Below are 18816 nucleotides of genomic sequence, written 5' to 3'. Positions count from 1 at the left end.
TCAGGATACAGAGCCAAACAGGCCTGGACAGGTGGTGAGTGCAGCGTGGGGGAGCGGGAGGACTGAAAGCAGCATTCAGTCACTCCTGCTGTTGAGACCAAGATGAGGAAAGTGGGGGAGGGGGTGTCACACCCACACATGCATCATCAACACTTGAGGAAAGCTCTCCTCACACTGCTCGCCTGCCCCCCCCCCCCCCGACACTGCTAGGAGCCACCCATTCACAAGATTAGATCTCAAAATGTTTAAAGCATCCTATTTAGCATGAGCTAGCTGAGTATATTAAGGCTCTGTTGCTTTCCTTGAGGACTGCCTCTCTGGTGGAGAGGGGGCATAAGGTCTCTGCATAAAGCAAAGCTACTTTATGCACACATCTCCTTCAGACGGAAAGCAGCAGCGTCCACCTGGAGCTTCTACTGGTAGGCAATTTCTGTATTTTGCATTAAAGGTGAATACAACATATTAGGCCCCGCTAACATCAGCAACAAAGCTCCAAGGCATTCCTCGAACAGGAGGTGGATCAGGCATATTACATTCTGGTCTAATAATGCTTTATTGACGTCTGTTTCAGAGCAAAAGTGAAAGCATGCCAAATGTTAGGCCCCCAGTGCACTGAAAACATCCCGCTTTTAAAATTAACAGACATCCAACTGGCTATGCTAATTGCTGCTCTGGGTGGGTGGCTTACCCCCTAACAGCACTTAAAGAGCAAGGAAGCTTATGTGCATTACCTTGTGGAAGGGTCTGCAGAGGAACGGTGCCTTGTCCTGGCTGTAAACTGACCAGCCCTTGTCGCTGGAGGTTTAACAGGTGCTGCTGCTGCAGCTGCTGCATCTGCAGTAGCTGTTGTTGGAATGCCAGCTGCTTATTCCCTAATGGCTGCTGGAAGACAAAAGGAAAAAATCAAAACACATTATTTCCAACCCTGTAGCCCAGGCCTTCCAGGATTCTCCAGGGTCTTGCATAAGCAGCCCAATCCTAGCTTTAGCCTTGTTTGCAGCCAGCACAGCTCACAGTCCTGATCTCTTGTCCTCAGTGGCCACACGGCAGATAACCAAGACAGAAAGCCTTTGATCTATCAGAGCAGCAGAACGAAGGGAGGGTGGCGGAAGAGAAGAGAGCGAGCTTGCTTGGCAGAGCTCTGAAAATGCTGAGTCTCTCTGTCAGATGAGCATTTCCACAAAGTCTGTGCATGTGAATTGTGCATAAAGAGACAGAATTCCTGTTTCTCTGCTGAACCTACCTACCCTGAACATACATGGATTAAACTCCTACAAGCAACATGAAGGGCTTGCACACATGAACAGTGTGACCTCAGAGACTTTAAAAGGCAACATGTTCACCTTCATGCAACAACTCAGTGCTCTCTGGGCCATGTCTAATCCTGAAACTAGAATACCGAAGATCTGGGGTCTCCTGCTGGTCTCACAGGTTTTTTGGGGGTTTTTAAAGATAGATTTTATTGTACTGGCAAAAGGGAAGATACTCTATGAACTTATTTTATGCACTGCCCCATCTTATAAGGATTTACACATAGAAACCAGATTTATGCAAAGTTTCAGAAAGAAGAAGTAAGTTAGCACAAATACGGGCTACAATTTAGCAAAGGTTTCGCAGAACCTGTCAGAAATGCTCATCATGTTCTTTCTATGATGGGCAGGAAATTGAGTAAGGTTGTCAACCCAATGAATAACACTAAAAGTTTTTTTTTAGAGAACATTGATATAACCAATTTAGGTCTCACAGGAATTAAGGGTACTAAAGGATCTAAAAATGCAAGTACTCTAGCTTGACTAGCTTGTAAACAAACACATAAAGTGGGGTAGGCAACATGATGTCCAAGGGCACCAATATGCCCTCCGACCCCTTTCTTGGTGCCCACCAGCTGCTGCCATCTTCATTTCCCATGAATGCCTCCAGGCTACATGATGGGTCTCAGAGACATTCTTAGAAAATGAAGACAAGAGAGGGGGCTGTGATGGATGAGAGAGAATGTGTATGTACATCTATGGGTGGTGATCCAGAGTGAGGGAGAAAAAGAAATGGGAGGGGGAGTGAGCTGGCTGGCAGAGGAGGGGGATGAGAAAAGGAGTTTGCCTTCTGTGAAATATGTTTCTGTTGGTTCTGAAAACTGTGGGCTCAAAGGAGTTGTTTAGTGTGTTGTGACTCAGACCCTACCTCTGCCTTGTACACAGCTGTTTGGGCAGGTTAATTGTCCTTTGTGACTAGCTATGCCTCCTATGGCAGTCATTTTGTGGTTGTGCCCATGACAGTTTCTTAAATTGCCAGATGTGCCCACAGGCCAAAAAGGCTGCCTACCTCTGACCTAAACTCATGACCCAATGACATCCATGTGCAATTGTTCCATTGTATCCATTAAGATATGGTCCATTAATTCAGTGGGAAGAATAATGGCTCAGACGCCTGTGCTTTCTTGGGGAGTTTCTGGCAATGCCAAGAACGTAATTAATTTCAAGTATTATTTTTGAGATGGGAGGCTTAAATTCCAAGCCAAGTTGTTATTATTATTATTAGTACTAAAATAAGGTATGCAGTGATTTTCTTAAGAAAAATCACTACATCAGTTATTGGAAATAATAATTATTTTTTCAATGAATTTTTAAAATAACGATGACGATGATGATGATGATGTTTCCAGAAAACCCTTCCTAATGACAAAGTACAACAGAATTTATCTAATGTTGGATAATGAGTGATGGGAAATCTCATCTTCAACCAAACAGAACAAAGGATAACAGATTCTTGATTCTAAGTCATAGTCCAAGGGTACATGATGGAGCCACCTTGCTGAAGCTAAGCAGGTCTGGGTCTTTACAGTCTACCTAAGAATCCCACGTCTGCTACCCAGGATGGAAGAACACTCAGATATACATATTCCAAATAATAATGATGCAGCGATAATGAATATCCACAAACAACTTTACCCCCTATTTCATATTAAGGACTACCACAACCGCCTTAAACATGTTAAATTCTTTGCATTTCAGAATTAAATTTCAGGTGAAAGCATACTGAAAGCTAAATCCATGAGCAATTAGCATTGCATTTTCACCCAAAACACAACTTTAGAGCACAATCCTATATATATATCTACTCAGAAGGAAGTCCCATTGAGTTCAATGGGGGTTACTCCCAGCTAAGTGGTATAAGGATTACAGCCTTAGATACAGTAAATGTTAAATATCTGCAGAAGAAAAGCAGGCCAGAGAATAGAAGGGAATTAACGGGAGGAGAGATGTGAATGAAAAACAGGAGTGCGGTGGGAGAATAGTGGTGATAATCTGCACATTTGTTGTTGTTTATTAACTAAAAGAGACATAGTACTTTAGATATAGCTCATAGGTGATATATACTTGCATCTGTTTCGTGTCTAGTTTTAATCAGGTTTCCCACATTGTTTTTGTGCTAAAACATAGCTGGGAAAAGCACAAACTGTTGCCATCAGCAAGTTATATTTCCTTGTGGTATGTATTCTCATTAGCACCATTTTTATTTGTTTTTGTAGCCATACGGTGCAACATTAAGCCCCTACATCGGGGGTAGGCAACTTGTTGCCCTCCAGATGTTTTGCTTACAACTCTCATCATCCCTCAACATTGGCTTTGCTGGCTGGGACTCATGGAAGTCGTAGGCCAAAACATTTGAAGGGCCACATGTTGCCCACCCCCTACTATACATCTAACTGGCCTACAAGGGACCAGGGATGCCAAATCTGTTACTTCTTTACCTCTACTTGTCTTCTATAAATAATTCACCCCTACCCCATAGCTAGCTTCTGCTACTGCTTCTTCTAATTGGTCCCTGTTCTCTGCAGTCTGGTCCTCTCTTGTTCCAACCACCACTCAAGTATAGCCAAGTCCAAATGAGTAGACTCTGCTTTATGGGCAGCAAAACAGATAGGACTTCTGTCATTTATTTATTTTGTAAGCTACACTATAACAATTATGACAAAATGAAACAAAAATGAAACAAAAACAACATATTTCAGGCCCCTTTCCCACCCATTTGATGCTAGATTTCCTTAATGCTACCTCTGAGAGTCTATGGGCATGTCTACACCATGCCTTATCCTGGGGATTGCCCCAGGATCATCCCTGTGCGTCCACATGACGCACTGGGGATCCTGGGGACAGGGAGGGATGATTCCTCCTTTTCCCCAGAATAACTGGGACGGCTTTTACCCCGGTTTTTCCCGTGATCTCAGGATCATCCCGAGACTGTGGAAGGTGTGGGCGGCCATCCCGGTTTCGTCCCGGCTCCTTGCAAATAAATGTGAGGAGCCAGGAACCGTGCACAGGGCACGGAGCTCTTCAAGTGCTCTATGCCCATCAGGGGTGGGGAAGGGAGCAGAGTAGGGGCTTTTTTTTAAGTTACTTTTTAGCTGGAGCGCTGATGCGCTTCAGTTCCATTCCTTTTTTTAAAAAAACAAAGTTTGGCACAACATCCTCCTTCCTCCTGGGTGTGGACTGAGGGGGAGGTGTAGACATGCCCTATGTCTGGAAAGACATATACTATATTTTTATGGCTGTTTTATCGATTCCTTGAGGTTTATTGTTTTGCATTGTATTTTATTTTATTCTTTTAAATATTTCTATTTTAGTTTACATTTTTAACTGTCTGATGGCAAAGTATTGGGGCAGATTAGAAACATAATATATAAACAAACAAAATATGTGAACTTGAATTGGCAAGTAAGACCATTTAAGAGGCAGAGAGCAATCCATAGCAACTTGAGTCCAAAGAGGGCTGTGGAGAAGCAAGAACTGGAAAACAACAACATTGGACTGATTCGAAATGCAAAACATTAATTTTGTCCTCCTTCTAATCTTCAAAGCATTTGCTTTGTAGCTTTCTGAAGAATAGAATAGAATACATCATTGAAGTGTATGGCTGAATCAAGACAAGTCCATTCATTCTGGATTTGGGTAGAATTCCTAACTAATGAATCACCAGGGACTCTGGCTCAGCCACGGGGCATCAAAACTGGAGAGAGGCATCCCCTACAGACTAAACTGCAGGCAGAAGAGCAAGGAAGGGTTAGTCATTCATGTTAAAGCATTTTTATGGGTGTGAGAAATACACTCTGAGTGGCCTGGAGGGGAGGGAGGGGACCCCAAGCTCTCTGCACTGCCTGGCGTTTGCTTTGTCCCCTCCCTTGCTTCCTTCCTCCCTAGTAGACCTTTCTGTGTGCACAGGTTTCTGCCTGTTTCATCAGGGCGGTTAAACACTGCCTCATTCACTCAACTTCCAAGCTGTAAAACAGAAGGAAATTGGGAAGGGATTAAGTCATTAGAATCCCCAGGGCATGTTGCTTTCACCTCATAACTCAACAGTGCTCTGTATCTTTTCTCATCTACTTGTTGCTGAGCCCTAGTAGTAGCTTCTGGGAATCTGAAGCACAAAAGATGGGAAAAGGAACAGTGAATAAACCAGCGGTCTTCAAGCAGCATTGCCTCTCTATAGGTCCTCTGAAATGGAATCTTACAGCCCTGAAAACTGAATCATCTGAAAAGCTCAGCCATGATACAACTGACAAATCTAAGGTCATATATGCCTAGACATGTGGAGCCTAACACACAGTCCAGGAGTGCAAGCACCCCCATCCTTAAAGATGCATTGACACAATGTGTTTTGCATATCACATAAAAGCAAAGCTTTTGCGAGCTCCTATAATGGCTTGGGGACAAAGCAATCCTACCATATAAAGTTATCCACCACTGGGAGGAAAGGTGGTTGAAATGGTTGTTTGAATCCTACAGCTAGTTTCCTAAGTTCTTAACAGAAGCTTGGAGATTAAATTCCCCGGTCATAGTAGGTAAGTCTCCAAATCAAGCTCATAAGAATTCTCCCTAGACTCCTTACTCAGAAATATTTATGTTTTAAAGTTTCTTTCTACACAATCAAAAATGGCAGGGCAGAAGATTACAGAAATATCACAGCATTACTTACTTTCCCACCTAGCACCAAGAACTACTGTAGCGTCTTTGGGCATATTCCACCAGGATCTGGTTCACCTGTGCAAGCTCTTTTGACACAAATAGAAGTTGTGCACGAACACTATTGTGTTCTTATTCAGCTCCCATTCATTTCAATGGAGGTGGCAGACAAGAGCTTCTCATTGGATTGTGCCCTTTGTCCAAAATGGTGGTGGGAGAACATTATTTATTATTATTACATTTATATCCCGCCTTTTTTCCTCCAAGGAACCCAAGGCGGCGTACATAATCCTCCTCTCCATTTTATCCTCACAACAACCCTGTGAGGTAGGTTAGGCTGAGAGTCTGTGACTGGCCCAAAGTCACCCAGAGGGTTTCTGTGGCCGAGTGGGGACTAGACCCCGGATCTCCCGACTCCCAGTCCAACACTTTAGCCACTGGCACATGGGGGAGATGTGTCAGGACTGCAGTACTGCCATACCCTCTAGCACATCTTTCATTGCCAGTATGAAAAGGACCTAAGTGACAAACACATGAAGTATCTGGTTTGAGAGTGCAGAAAATATACCTTAAAATGGCCAAATACAGTCTGACATCGGCCAAGGGTGCTCTCTTGTCGATGCCATCTGTGCATCAGGCTGAGACACTGAAAGTGTTGCAAAGAGAGGCATTCTGGGTGTCTGCCCTCAATAACAGGACTTTCTCACACTATAGATTGGACAAAGTCCAAGTCTGATCACATGATGGTAGTGTTATAAGACTTACCTGTTTAGAGCTGGTCTTTGGGGCTCAAGTTAAATTGGGGAAATGGTTAAATGTTATTCTAGTCTGGTAGGGATTTTTTGGTTTTTTTTACTCATCCCAAACGTTTAGGAAGAAGCAAACTGTTGGTTTTAAGGTGCTTCCAGGTGGACAGCTCCTAGCACTACCAATCAAAAGACCTTGTGCAGCTATTCTGTCCTTTCCTCCTTAACAGTTTTTTTATGATAAGAAAAAAAGGTAAAAGCAGTGGTGGGAAAATATGGGACAGCTACAAATGGAAGAGGGCAGTGACTGGACCCCACCCTAAAATTCCATGAACAAGGGTGATCGCACAATAAAAACCTCATTTGAAAGCACCTTTAATATATATTTCCCCTCTTCCAATCTGTAGTATCCACATGTAATTTTTGCTCCAAATAATGAATTCTGACTACTGCATTTTACATAGTAAAACACTCACATGTCGACGTGATGGGTGATGAGATTTTTTCTGAATGATCAAATGTTTTTCTAATGCTCATTGAATCTCGACTCAGCCCACTTTCTAAAGGTTGAACAGCCAAATGGCACACACTGCAATTTTACTATGTAATTCGTCAGTGAATTTGGAAGATTGCTTCATTAAAGCAAAATTAAAGGGTGAAGTCAACTTCCAGTGAGCCACACAAAAAATAGCCCTAATTTGAAAATCTTTCAAACAACACACTGAATGCAAGGCAAAGTAATGCACAGAATTAAATTCAAAATATTTTTGAGGACTTATTGTTGGAAATCGAGTCCAGATTATCCTTAAAAGAATGGCAGTTTACCAAGTTTAGCAGCAGGTGCTGAGCGCAAAAAAATGCAGAGTCGATTAGATGCCCTTCAGTATTTCTTCCCACTTACCTCTACTAAGCCACATTCCCCAAAGATCCCTCCCTGATCACCAAGAACTAAAATAATAAAAAATTTCCTTCTGATGTTGCCTAGTGGCTCCCTCTCACCCTCCCCTGCTGTGCCGCTGGCAGAGTCTGTGGGCTTCTCTGGACACTTTCACTTTTGGAGGTCATCCGCTGCGTACTCTTGATAGAACCAATGAAGTATGAAGCTTATCTGCCCACAGATAAAAATCTTAAACACAAAGAAAGTAATTACTGAACCTTACTCTGCCAGTCACTGGCGCCCACTGGGCCTCTCCAATCTTTCCTTCTCTCAGAGGTGGAGGCACATAAGGAAGGTTTCCTGTTAGGGTGTAATCCCAAACTCCCACCCTCTCTCTTCCTGCTCCAACCTTCCACTTACTTGATCCCTGATCTTCTCCCCAGCGACAGGGTTTGAGTTCCTTAATGCATTTTGTCTGTGCTCTGTTTACATTAGACGCAGCTGAGCGGGTGCAGCTACTGGGGTAACAGGCGCCGTCACTTTGATTTATGAGCACATCAAGAGGAGTTTCAGCGTGACACTCTGGACTGACAGGAGCACTTCATTAATCTGACGCCTAGGTTACTCACTGGCCAATCCTCATGTGCTGCCCCCCTTGCAGATTAACCATGCAATATCAACTGGTACACTGGGACAACTGCCAGAGACAAGAGTCTGTCTAAAAGCTCTTCTCCCTCTCAAGTTTTCTGGAAGCACAGAAGGAACTGGACTTGTAAGAACAGGGGCATTTGTCTTCCAAAGGCACAAGTAAGTGGCAGCAGGGTAATATTACTGACCTGGGCACAATGTATGGCTTTGCCTGTGGAAACGTTATCAGTGGTGATTTAACTCACACCTGCTAAAATAATTTTTTTTGCTCAATTAAAGGAAACAGACTTTGCAAAATTAGTTTGGGAAGGGGAGGAACAAAAGAGGTCACAAAGTTTAGATTCAGGAGACCCAAGTGTAACTTCTTGCTCTGCTATTGGCCTGGTTTGTAATTTTGGCAGATCACTGGGGTGCCTCAGTTCCTGGATGAAAGACAGTAACTCTATTTGTTCAGATTTGGGGTTGAAAGAATAAGTGCACTGACAATTCAGAAGTGCTCAGTTATCAGACAGACAGGATAGAAAGATACAGAATAGACTGAGCTAAGTTAGTGTTTCACCCTTTCTTCAGTAAATTAGGAAGAAAAAGACAAGAGGAACCTTTCTTTTTGTCCCCTCTAAAGGGGGAAAAAAGCAAATGGAGGAAGCCTTTTCAACAGGAGAAAAAAACAATTGAAAGGGTTAAGGGGTGAAAAGCTTTTCCTTCCCCCATTCCCCCGATCTTGTGTGCATTGTCGGAGCAGATTGCAACTTCTGTGGCTGCACAAACAACACTTGATGGGAAGAGAACTAGATGCAACTCAACATCACATGTCATTTGGCCCCGAGTTCCCATTCTAAACCTTCAGCATGAGATGGACTATCAACACAAATCAACAAACAAGCAGAAAATTGCTCACATGCCAGCTTTTTCTCTAAGAAAACAATGGATATTTCACATAGCAATGTAATGGTTCAGACAAGGTTACTAACCAATCATTGGTGTTCCCTGCCTAGATTGGCAAAAAGATCAGGGAAGCAGAGTGTTAGCCCGAAACACATCTGAGGGGGCGGGGGAGTGTACCAAAATGCAGACCCGTCTTGAGGGAAGGAAGGCCCAATGACTAGAATTCCAGAGCCTGTCTAACCACATTAAGAGCTGACAGGTCGAATGAAGAGAAAATTCTGTCAGAAGTCCGTCTCGTACCTGAAGTTCCATTAAATCTTTATTTTTAAACGTGCAGAGCCAAGGAGCTCTGCAAGAGCTCTGTGTTGTTGCCACTATGCAGATCTAACCTGGGAGGCCAGGACATTACTGGATTCTGCCTATTGCCAGGGGAGGAGCAACTTTCCAAACAGTTTGGAATGTCCTCTGTGGTTGAGGAAGAAACAGTAAATTGCTGTGGTTTAAAGCATAGCCAATGCTACTTAAACATCTTATGGATAAAAATGCCATAGCCAAAGCTAGGTTAAGCATTAGGTACTGGGCCAACATATTCCAGAAGCCAGTCTCTTCGTACATTATAGCTAACACATAGAGGCAGCTTTATAATCACAGAGAGGCTTGCTCCTCTTCTTCCCAAGACGTAGAACTATTCGGTGAGAAGAGCAGGAGAGTACTGTGCTTACATGAGAGAGCGCTCAATCCTTTCATGACTGATCTGCTTGTGCACAATTTCCAGTATGGATCTGCACAGAGGCCACATAGCTTAATCTTTGTTTTGGGCTATCTGCAATAAAGTGGCTAAACCACATGGCGGCCATAACATGGAAACTAGTCATTAACAGCGTTCCGCAACTACAAACCAAACAGATCTGAGCTGTTGGTAATTTCGGTCATGACAGATGGCTTTCTGGAGCTATTTCAATAGATAATGAAACAAACTAACAACAAAGAAAATAGAAGAAGCACATATCGCCTATGACATGACAGGAATGATCAAAATCTGTTCTAAGGAGCAAACAGAACAGCACTACTGTACTAGTGCCTCTATCAACCCAACACTAACTAGAGAACTCGATAAACACCCATCTTTAATATAAACAGTGTTAAAGGAAACTTAACCACAATAATTCACAACAAGCTGACATGAGGGGAATGATGTAAGCACTGAAGAGGATTCCTTGGCATTCGAGGTGCCTCCGTAGTGAAATGAACTCCATCTCATATTACAAAGGGTTCGTGAAAGGATTCTGCCTACCCAGAAGTGTTTGAACTCATTATAATTGAATGAGTTTCAACTTGTCCTTGCACAAACCAGTGTGAAAGATGCTAAAATCACTTGCTACATATAGAATTTTAAATGTCTGGCTCAATCACAAGCCTATTAACTGTGCAAATACATGGTAAAAAAAATAATCATCAGAAGGGGAGAGGCGAGTACTTTAAGACATGGGTGTGAGATCCAGGAAATAACATCATTCCCAGGATTCAAAAAGGTAGCCCTTAAATAAGTTCTGCCTGTTGTGTTATTGTGACAAGCCTATCAAATTTTCCAAATGATCACAGAGCTGTAACATGTGCTTGCAAGGCAGCGATACAACTGCCAAAGAATGCTTTCACAGCACTCTGCATTATGATGTTGATTCTGGCAGGAGTGCTAATAGCAGGGATGCTGCAAATATCTATGATTTTCAATTTGATTCCTAAAGTGAAAATCATATATTTGCCATTGCAGATAAGTGTCCTGAACAAGCAACAGGTTTCCAACAAGTTACTGAGGATCCATGGTTTGTTTTTGTTTTGTTTTTAAAAAGCAGTGACTTGTTGTGCACAAATTGTGAAGTTAAGCCTGTTGCACAGGATAAGGAAGGATAGCCTGGTTTGGTCTTTCAAATGGGAAAGTGAGACCAATAACTCAGTCTATTCTTTTGACTGGGAATGATGTGCATTTCTCTTACCATCACCAGAGAGGTGTTTTTTGTTTTGTTCTTAACAAGGGGGAGTATCTTTATTTTCTGCAGAGATATTTATGCAAACTACAAGGCATTTCTGTACCTACCTCTTTGGCTTGCTGCTTTCCAGCTTGCTGCTGAGTCAGTAGCTGCAGATGAAGTTGCTCCTGCTGCTTCTTGTAGTATTCCTGCAGCTGAGGAAGAGGCAGGAGAGAAGAATACAGAAAGCAGATGAGATACTCAAGTGTTTGAGAATATGGTAAACACTTCCAACTACATTTCGGGGCCTTGGAGCCAACTAAAATGTGAGCACAACATGGTTAACATTATATGACAGGCCCAAGAAGGAGCTGCAAGATTGCGTTGAATAGGGTCACATTTTCTCGAGGAAAAAGCCATTGATTTCTGTTGCCCTTATGGTATACAAATCCAGAGAACTCTCCTTCTTCACACTAACACTTCACAGTAGTTTGGTGCATGTGGATAAGAACCATGAAATTATTTACATTTATTGCAAGGAACGTTTAGAAAATTCATGAACTCAGTGGAATTTACTGCATGCACTGATTAAAATACGTTCTTCTTTCCATCTCCCTGGTACCTGTAGCAACCACAGTTAGGTATGTTTAACTCCTTAAGTTCTGCATTAAGTTATCTTTTGCAGAACAGCAGCATCTGATGGCTTTGCAGGTAGTTTTTGTGTCGATGCATTGATTTACAGGAGAGAGAGAAATGGAGAAAGACGGACAGGGGAATTATTTTCCCCAAACTACAGAACTTGAAAGATCTGTGAAGGGGAAGCAGATAGCCAAATGTGATATTTTTTTTAAGGGTGTGGCAAATACATGCCAAAAAACTAAAGAGTCCATCAAAATGAGCATTCCCAGAACAGAAAAATATGACTCACTAACAACATCTTGAATTACATGAGACCTACGCTGTAACCTCTTCCTACCCATCACTACACTATTTGGGGCAAGAGAAAAGGGGGAAAGAGATAGGGATTTGTGTATTTTGTGGCCAGTATAGCCAGACATAAAGTGGCATAGCATGGAATGAGCTGTTGAACACTGTTTCTAGGAATCAATGAGAATTTGGTCCAGTTTTTAAAGTAAGAACTTACCAAATTTTTGCATATTTGTTCAAACATGGCATGAAAAGATCTTGAGGTTTAAAAGAACTGTGAGAAAAAGCAAAACTGACAGATTCATCCCTTCATGTAAAGGGTTTTGCTCTTAAAAGTTAGGTTTGAGGCCTTGTGTATTCAACCAGGGTTTTGGTGAATTATAGTTCCCCTGTGTGGGGAATAGCTGTACCCACTGAATTTAGCCAGTACAGATGAGTGAGAATTTAGTTCATTTTTTGAAAGTGCCTTATCAAAATTTGCAACTTTCTTCGTAAGTGGGATGGAAAGCACTTGAGATTTTAAAAATTTGAAAAACTGAAACTGACAGATTTGCTCATCCCCACCTGTTTCATAAGAAGCATAAACTAGACTCTTCTCATGGCATTCTAAAAATATATGGGTGGTACTCCCACTATATCAACTATTATTTGGTTATGCATTGTGAACCGCCCAAGGAGCTTCAGCTATTGGCCAGTATAAAAATGCAATAAATAAATAAATAAATAAATTGTATTCATGTTTTCTGCTCCATCTATATGAATTCCACCATCCACCACTTCCATTCTATCCTCAATTCTCACCTTGTTCACTTGGGTTTATCCCCATGTGTAAATTACCATCTAAGGGCATTTTCACGCATGACACCAATAGTACCTCTGAACTGCTCTTGCACTCTTTCTGTGCAAATACTTTCATGACTGGATAAAGGCACAGATGAAAACCATTTTTCTAGCTTAGGTAGGTTTTACAATGACTTTAGAAACAAAAAGATAAAATGTTATTTATTTTATTTATTAAAACATTTGTAAGTATGCATTTAAGTCTAAAGAGATCTACAAGCAGCTAGCAAAATTTTAAAATCTGTAATACAAACAGAATTCAAAATCAGGCAAAATAAATTTTAAAAATACAGCAAAATATAATAGGAAACTGATAACAAAACAAATTCAGTAGCATGAAACAACCAATGGGAGAAGCAAATCAATCAATCAATAAAACAAAAGCCAAAAGCAGGGAGTCCCAAAGTATTTAAAACAACAACACTGGGCCTTTGCCCAGTCTCTGAAGATCAGCAGAAAGCAGGGATGAGCAATTTATGCTGTACTTTACCATGTTTCACCAGCAAAAGAGACAGATCTCTGTTTCCAAGGAGTTTACAGATTAAATTTTGACAGTGGGGAAGACAGGGAAAGTTGCAAGGGATAGGAACATGCAAGGGGTAATTAAGGATGCATGTGAGCGAACATAATTACTTGTAGTAGGAGTTACAATTAGGGATGAGGATCAAGAGGTTATGCCAAAGGCATTTAGGGGCAAATGACATTCCATTCTAGAGTCTCTTCTTGAGAGGTGGCAGTTTGCACCAGGAAGGAGATGGATCATTTGCATTCTCCCTGAAAGTTTCCCTGCAATTGCTTTTACCCCAGTCAGTGTTCTGTATCTATGTTTGTAGAAAGGGCTATCAAGGCTTCACTACTCATGGCTACAGTGTAACATGATAGCACTCTTCAAATACTTAAAAGGTTGTCACACAGAGGAGGGCCAGGATCTCTTCTCAATCCTCCCAGAGTGCAGGTCACGGAATAATGGGCTCAAGTTAAAAGAAGCCAGATTCCAACTGGACATCAGGAAAAACTTCCTGACTGTTAGAGCAGTACGACAATGGAATCAGTTACCTAGGGAGGTTGTGGGCTCTCCCACACTAGAGGCCTTCAAGAGGCAGCTGGACAACCATCTGACAGGGATGCTTTAGGGTGGATTCCTGCATTGAGCAGAGGGTTGGACTCGATGGCCTTGTAGGCCCCTTCCAACTCTGCTATTCTATGATTCTATGTAGTCTGCTATTCACTAAGGTGCTATGTTGCACTCTTTCTCTTTCAGCTTCTTCAAGAGAATAGTATTTGCTTTTCTATATAAACACAGAGTGATTGGAAAACAGTATCTTTTTGAAATAAAGCATTATGAATGTAGAACAGCTAATATATTTTACTGGTAGTATGGACTTGATACCGGCAAACATCACAGAAATTAGAACCCTGCCCCTAACGGCAAGACATGTCATCTTGTTAGGAAGAACATCCACCATGCTCTCCTAGAAGTTCTTGTAAACTCACCTGGGCACTGCAAATTGCTCAGTTCTCAAACATTTACTTTTACTTTTATGAAAATGAACTGTTCTGCTTGAAACTACCAGCCCTTGTTTCTGGGAAGTTTTGGGCCCTGTGCTCTCTAAATCTACCTTCCTCAACTGGATGCCTTTCATATGTGTTAGTCTAGAGTTCTCTATTATCCCCAGCTAGTACAGAGAAGGCTGCTTTAAACAGTCAAAGATACACGGGCTATGGTGAACAAAAGTTTTGGATTATTAAACACTTTATGTAGCTAAAATCATAAATAAATGTATTTTCCTAGTTACTATAAATGCACCATTTAGTTGTCATTTAACATATTTTAATAACTAGAGTAACCAATTAGTATGCATCATTGTTTAGCAAATATATGAAGTATCAAGAAGAAACATGAATTATATCAATGATTTTAAATCTGCCTCTTTCATGTCTTGGTGATTTAAACTCTCCTTGTTTTAAACGCAAGATAGGCTCAATGCAGGATAACACCTTTTCATTCTACTAGGAGGAGGGCTTTCTCCGCTGTGGCACCCCGGCTGTGGAATGAGCTCCCCAGAGAGGTCCGCCTGGCGCCTACACTGTACTCCTTTCATTGCCAGCTGAAGACCTTTTTATTCTCTCAGTATTTTAACACTTAATTTTAACTTAAATTTAAAGTTTACTGTTCTAACTCTGTATTTTAATCTTATATCAATTTTTGCTGCATGGTTATATCCTGGTTGTGCTTTTTATACTGTATTTTGTATTTGTGTTTTTAAACTGTTGGTTGTTTTATTATGGTTTTAATTTTTGTGAACTGCCCAGAGAGCTTTGGCTATTGGCTATATATAAAAATGTATAAATAAATGAATAAAAATAAATAAATAAAATAAATTTGTTCAAAAACAAAGGGCCATTTTCAAGTTTAAGTATAAGATCATGTTACTAAGGCCCCTTTTGGGGTTCAAATATTGGGAATAGAAGCCACAGAATGGGAGTGAAACTTTGGTTCATGAGCAGGCCTGTCTTTCCTTGAGGGCAGAAAGTTTTTGCTGCCTGGAATCTGAGATGCAGACTGTGGTCAAGTTGTGGAACAAGAAAAAGTTACACTGGGCTTGTTAAGACATGCAAAACCATGGTTAGGCTGCTAATCCCTTTGCAGTAAATCATTAGTGAACATGTTTAAACTGTGGCTATGTGGTCACCATGGTTAGGAATGGTTCACAGGACATGCTAAGTCATGTATCACAGGACACACTAAACCATATAGAGGTATCACAAGCATCCACATGGGTCCGTGAGGGCAGCGGAGACCCACGCATACAGCCATCATGGACTCATTCAGACTTGCCCAGCACAAGGACGGACCAGCACCTGAGCACTTGTGAGCCCCTTCAAGCGATCAGGCATGGGTCCTCCTTGACTTCTGGGATTGCGCCCCTTCCACTTGCTGCATTGATGGTGACTACCATTAATGCAGCGGGAGAAATCCCACCATTAACACAGCAGGGGAGAGAGCTGAAGCCAGGGCGGGTGGCTCGGCAGGACTAGGTTCATGGGAGCGGGCTGAAGCGGAAGTGGCATGAGTACTCGCAGGGCAGCACTCCCCGAGCTCGCCCATCACTAAAGCCATAATATTTATCTCAAAATGCTTAACCACTGTGGCTTAGCATGTTGTCTGAACAGGGTCTATGTTTGTTGCTCCCTGCAGCTAGCAGCTCCATGAGTCTGGAATGTTCTCAAATACTCCGATAAGGCTTAGGGTAACATCAGCTGCTTAAAACTATGGAAAGACAGTTTTTGAAGGTTATGGCCCACCCAATATGTCTCTCACCAATCTAGGACCACGTTTCTAGTTGACAACTGGAAGAAAAGTAAAAAAGGCCAAACAGAAGGCAGGAAAGTTTAAGAGACAGGGAGAGCAATCCCATGGCCCTTAGACAGCCTTGGGGGCGGGGGCACATAGGATAGTTCAGTTTTCTGGATCTTAGACAGCATTCTGACCTCCCCATTCCCCTTGCAGCCAGCATGGAGAGAACCGCACTGTCTGCCTCTCCAAGTTCACAAAGGTGACCATGGAGAGGAGGGAAAGGGGGCGGTTCTGTGGGCAGGGAAGGGAAGGGACTGAGGAGGTCAGCTTACAAAGAATCCTCTGCCTCCCCAGCCTCCCCCCTCCCACTCCACAGAGCCTAAGTAAAATGGGCGAAAAAGCCTAACAAAAATGCAGAGTGGAAGAAGCTCAGAGGTGAGGACAGCCTCCATTTTTGTCCTGCTCTGCATAGGATTCCTGATAGCCTCTGAGTTTGGATGCGGACAGGCATTCTGGTAGGATTGCACCCTCAGTGAATCAAAAAGTGGCTGATCCTTATGAGAGGGACTTCATCCACTTCTTTTGTTTTCTCCTTTTTTTGCATAGCTCTACTTTTGCTAACAGATTTTTGCTAGCTTGGAGGCATTTGGAGCCATTGTTTGCATGTTTACCTCTTTTTTTTTTTTTTTAGAAAACAGGGAATTTTCTCAAGGCAGCAACTAGCCATTTTTTCTAAACTAGCTTTTTGAGGCTAGATGCCTAGCTCCTAAGCATCTTGATTCAGTTTCCCTCCACCATGTTATTTTACACACTAGTAAAGCTCAGATTTCACCACCCTTCCCCATTTTTAAAACATTCTCTTCACCTCCTACCTGGATTAATTTTCCTATCTGGACATTGCTGAGTCCTACACTGTGATCTCTAGGAGAGGTCTCTTTCAATATTTTTCTGGGTCCAGAAAAACCTGTTCTTCAGATCTCTGCTTGAGATAGGTAGCTATACATTCCTTTTAGACTCCCCCACTTCTTTTCTCTAAAAGTTTGGACTACACAGCTATATATTTGAAAGCGTCAAACATTGGGTCTACTATAACTTTTGTAGGTAATAGCTATTCCATTTGGTGCTCTAATACCGTTTTCCTAATATTGTTTTCTAATACGCCACCAGCAAGAGTTAAACTATAGTTTACTTTACACAGTATAATCTTAGCATTGAGCCTGGGTACAAATGCATTTCCTCTGTAATTATTCCATGTTTCACATTTTATTTCCGTGTGCGATATTCTTTTGCATTTACTTTTCTCTATAAACCATTCATATTTTGAGACTTCCTGTATAGCATGCTTTCATTTGTTAAACAAGTTGAAAGAACATTCACTGTTTTCTTGCTCAGATTTTAAAATATATTAAACATGCTGAACTTTTAAATACACTCTCTTGTCCATTAGGGCAAAATCAGAACATCATTTTCAGTTTATATTGCTTGATTTCACAAGTAATTCTAACTGGGTTATTTTACAGAGAGCAAAGTTGCGCCATTTAACTGGTGTGTATGATGGTGATGCAGGGCTTCTGCTTAGTGCCTCAGTTATGCTACCTGAAAAATAGACTGATCAGTATATACTGTACAGAAGCATTTAAACTCTTTAGTGTGGTTTAAGACGCCTAGGTAAAGGACAGTGCTCAGTATCAGCTGAGTGGCATTATTGTGGTATTTTCAAGGGGATGCCAATTATTGTACTACACTGTATCCTTCCAAACAAGTGATTGACAGATTTGATTGTTTTCCACACGAGGGGGCCAGAACTACAGGAGAGGTCAGCACAGGTTTGTACAACCCTGGAAAAAAAGCTGGCTCCTGAGGAATGCCCCTGGGGATTCTGGGAGAGTCCTTATCAGCTTGTAGTTGACAGTGCTGACAGCAGAAACTTTTCTCTTAATGTCTGCGGAACAGGTTTGGAAAGCCTCCCTGTTTACCCAAAAGCCAATCAAAACCAGGTCTCTATATGGGATTCTGAGAACATTGGGTCAAGAGGTGAGAGGTGTGATGTTTGGTTTTCTTCTCGTGGAGAATGCCAGCTATTCTGGCCTAGGCTGTTTAATTTGCAGTCAAACGTGTTTCTCTATCTGGCTCCAAAGAGGCTCGGAGTAGGAAGAACCCCACCCAAGTTAGTGTTTACCCTTTGTTCTTTCCCTGGGGCCAACCTTGACTCCTTATCAGCATGTTTGAAGTAAACAGGTACTGAAGGCAGAAGGAAGGGTGGGGAGGATGCTGTAGATTTTCATACTTGGTCCCCCTCCCTGAAGCAAGTGTTTATCCAAACAGTTGTGTTTTGTTGGGGAATCTTATTATCTCTTCACTTGTTCTTATTTCTTATTTGAAAGAGAAAGAGAGAAAAGGCATTTACCTTTTGCCAAATAAAAGTGTAATACGTGAAAGAGCCAAACCAAGCTTCTAAGCTTGGGTTTTTATCCAAACATTCAAACCTAATTTAGGGGACAAGTAGATGAGGTTCAGAGCCATAAAACAAAGGAGATCTGGGCACAGAGTTAGGCCAAGGTATATTTCTAGTGGGGAAAACAGCCTCTCCAACTATCTGCAGTTATAAATGAAAAAGGAATTCCCCAGCGGAAATAATGGTTTGCTTTAAAATAAAGCTTTACTGCCTTAC

The 18816-nt window shown here is 41.9% G+C and overlaps 1 protein-coding gene across 5 annotated transcripts in view; it reads right to left on the bottom strand.

Annotated features, from left to right (window-relative positions):
- FOXP4 (forkhead box P4) overlaps positions 1-18816 on the bottom strand; it is a 181564-nt gene that overhangs the window by 47586 nt on the left and 115162 nt on the right. For 2 of the 5 annotated variants that reach the window (XM_063141677.1, XM_063141706.1), the window contains 2 exons: positions 11209-11295; positions 732-882 (listed from right to left, as the gene is read on the bottom strand). In XM_063141677.1, coding sequence (XP_062997747.1) covers positions 732-882; positions 11209-11295 — 238 coding nt within the window. The remainder of the gene's footprint in view (positions 1-731; positions 883-11208; positions 11296-18816) is intronic. The other 3 variants (XM_063141685.1, XM_063141692.1, XM_063141700.1) reach the window with 3 other exon arrangements.

This window comes from Elgaria multicarinata, chromosome 1 (assembly GCF_023053635.1).
Source record: "Elgaria multicarinata webbii isolate HBS135686 ecotype San Diego chromosome 1, rElgMul1.1.pri, whole genome shotgun sequence".
NCBI lineage: Eukaryota > Metazoa > Chordata > Lepidosauria > Squamata > Anguidae > Elgaria > Elgaria multicarinata.
The sequence above is the reverse complement of the archived record's forward strand: the minus strand, read 5'-3'. Positions and strand labels throughout refer to the sequence as shown.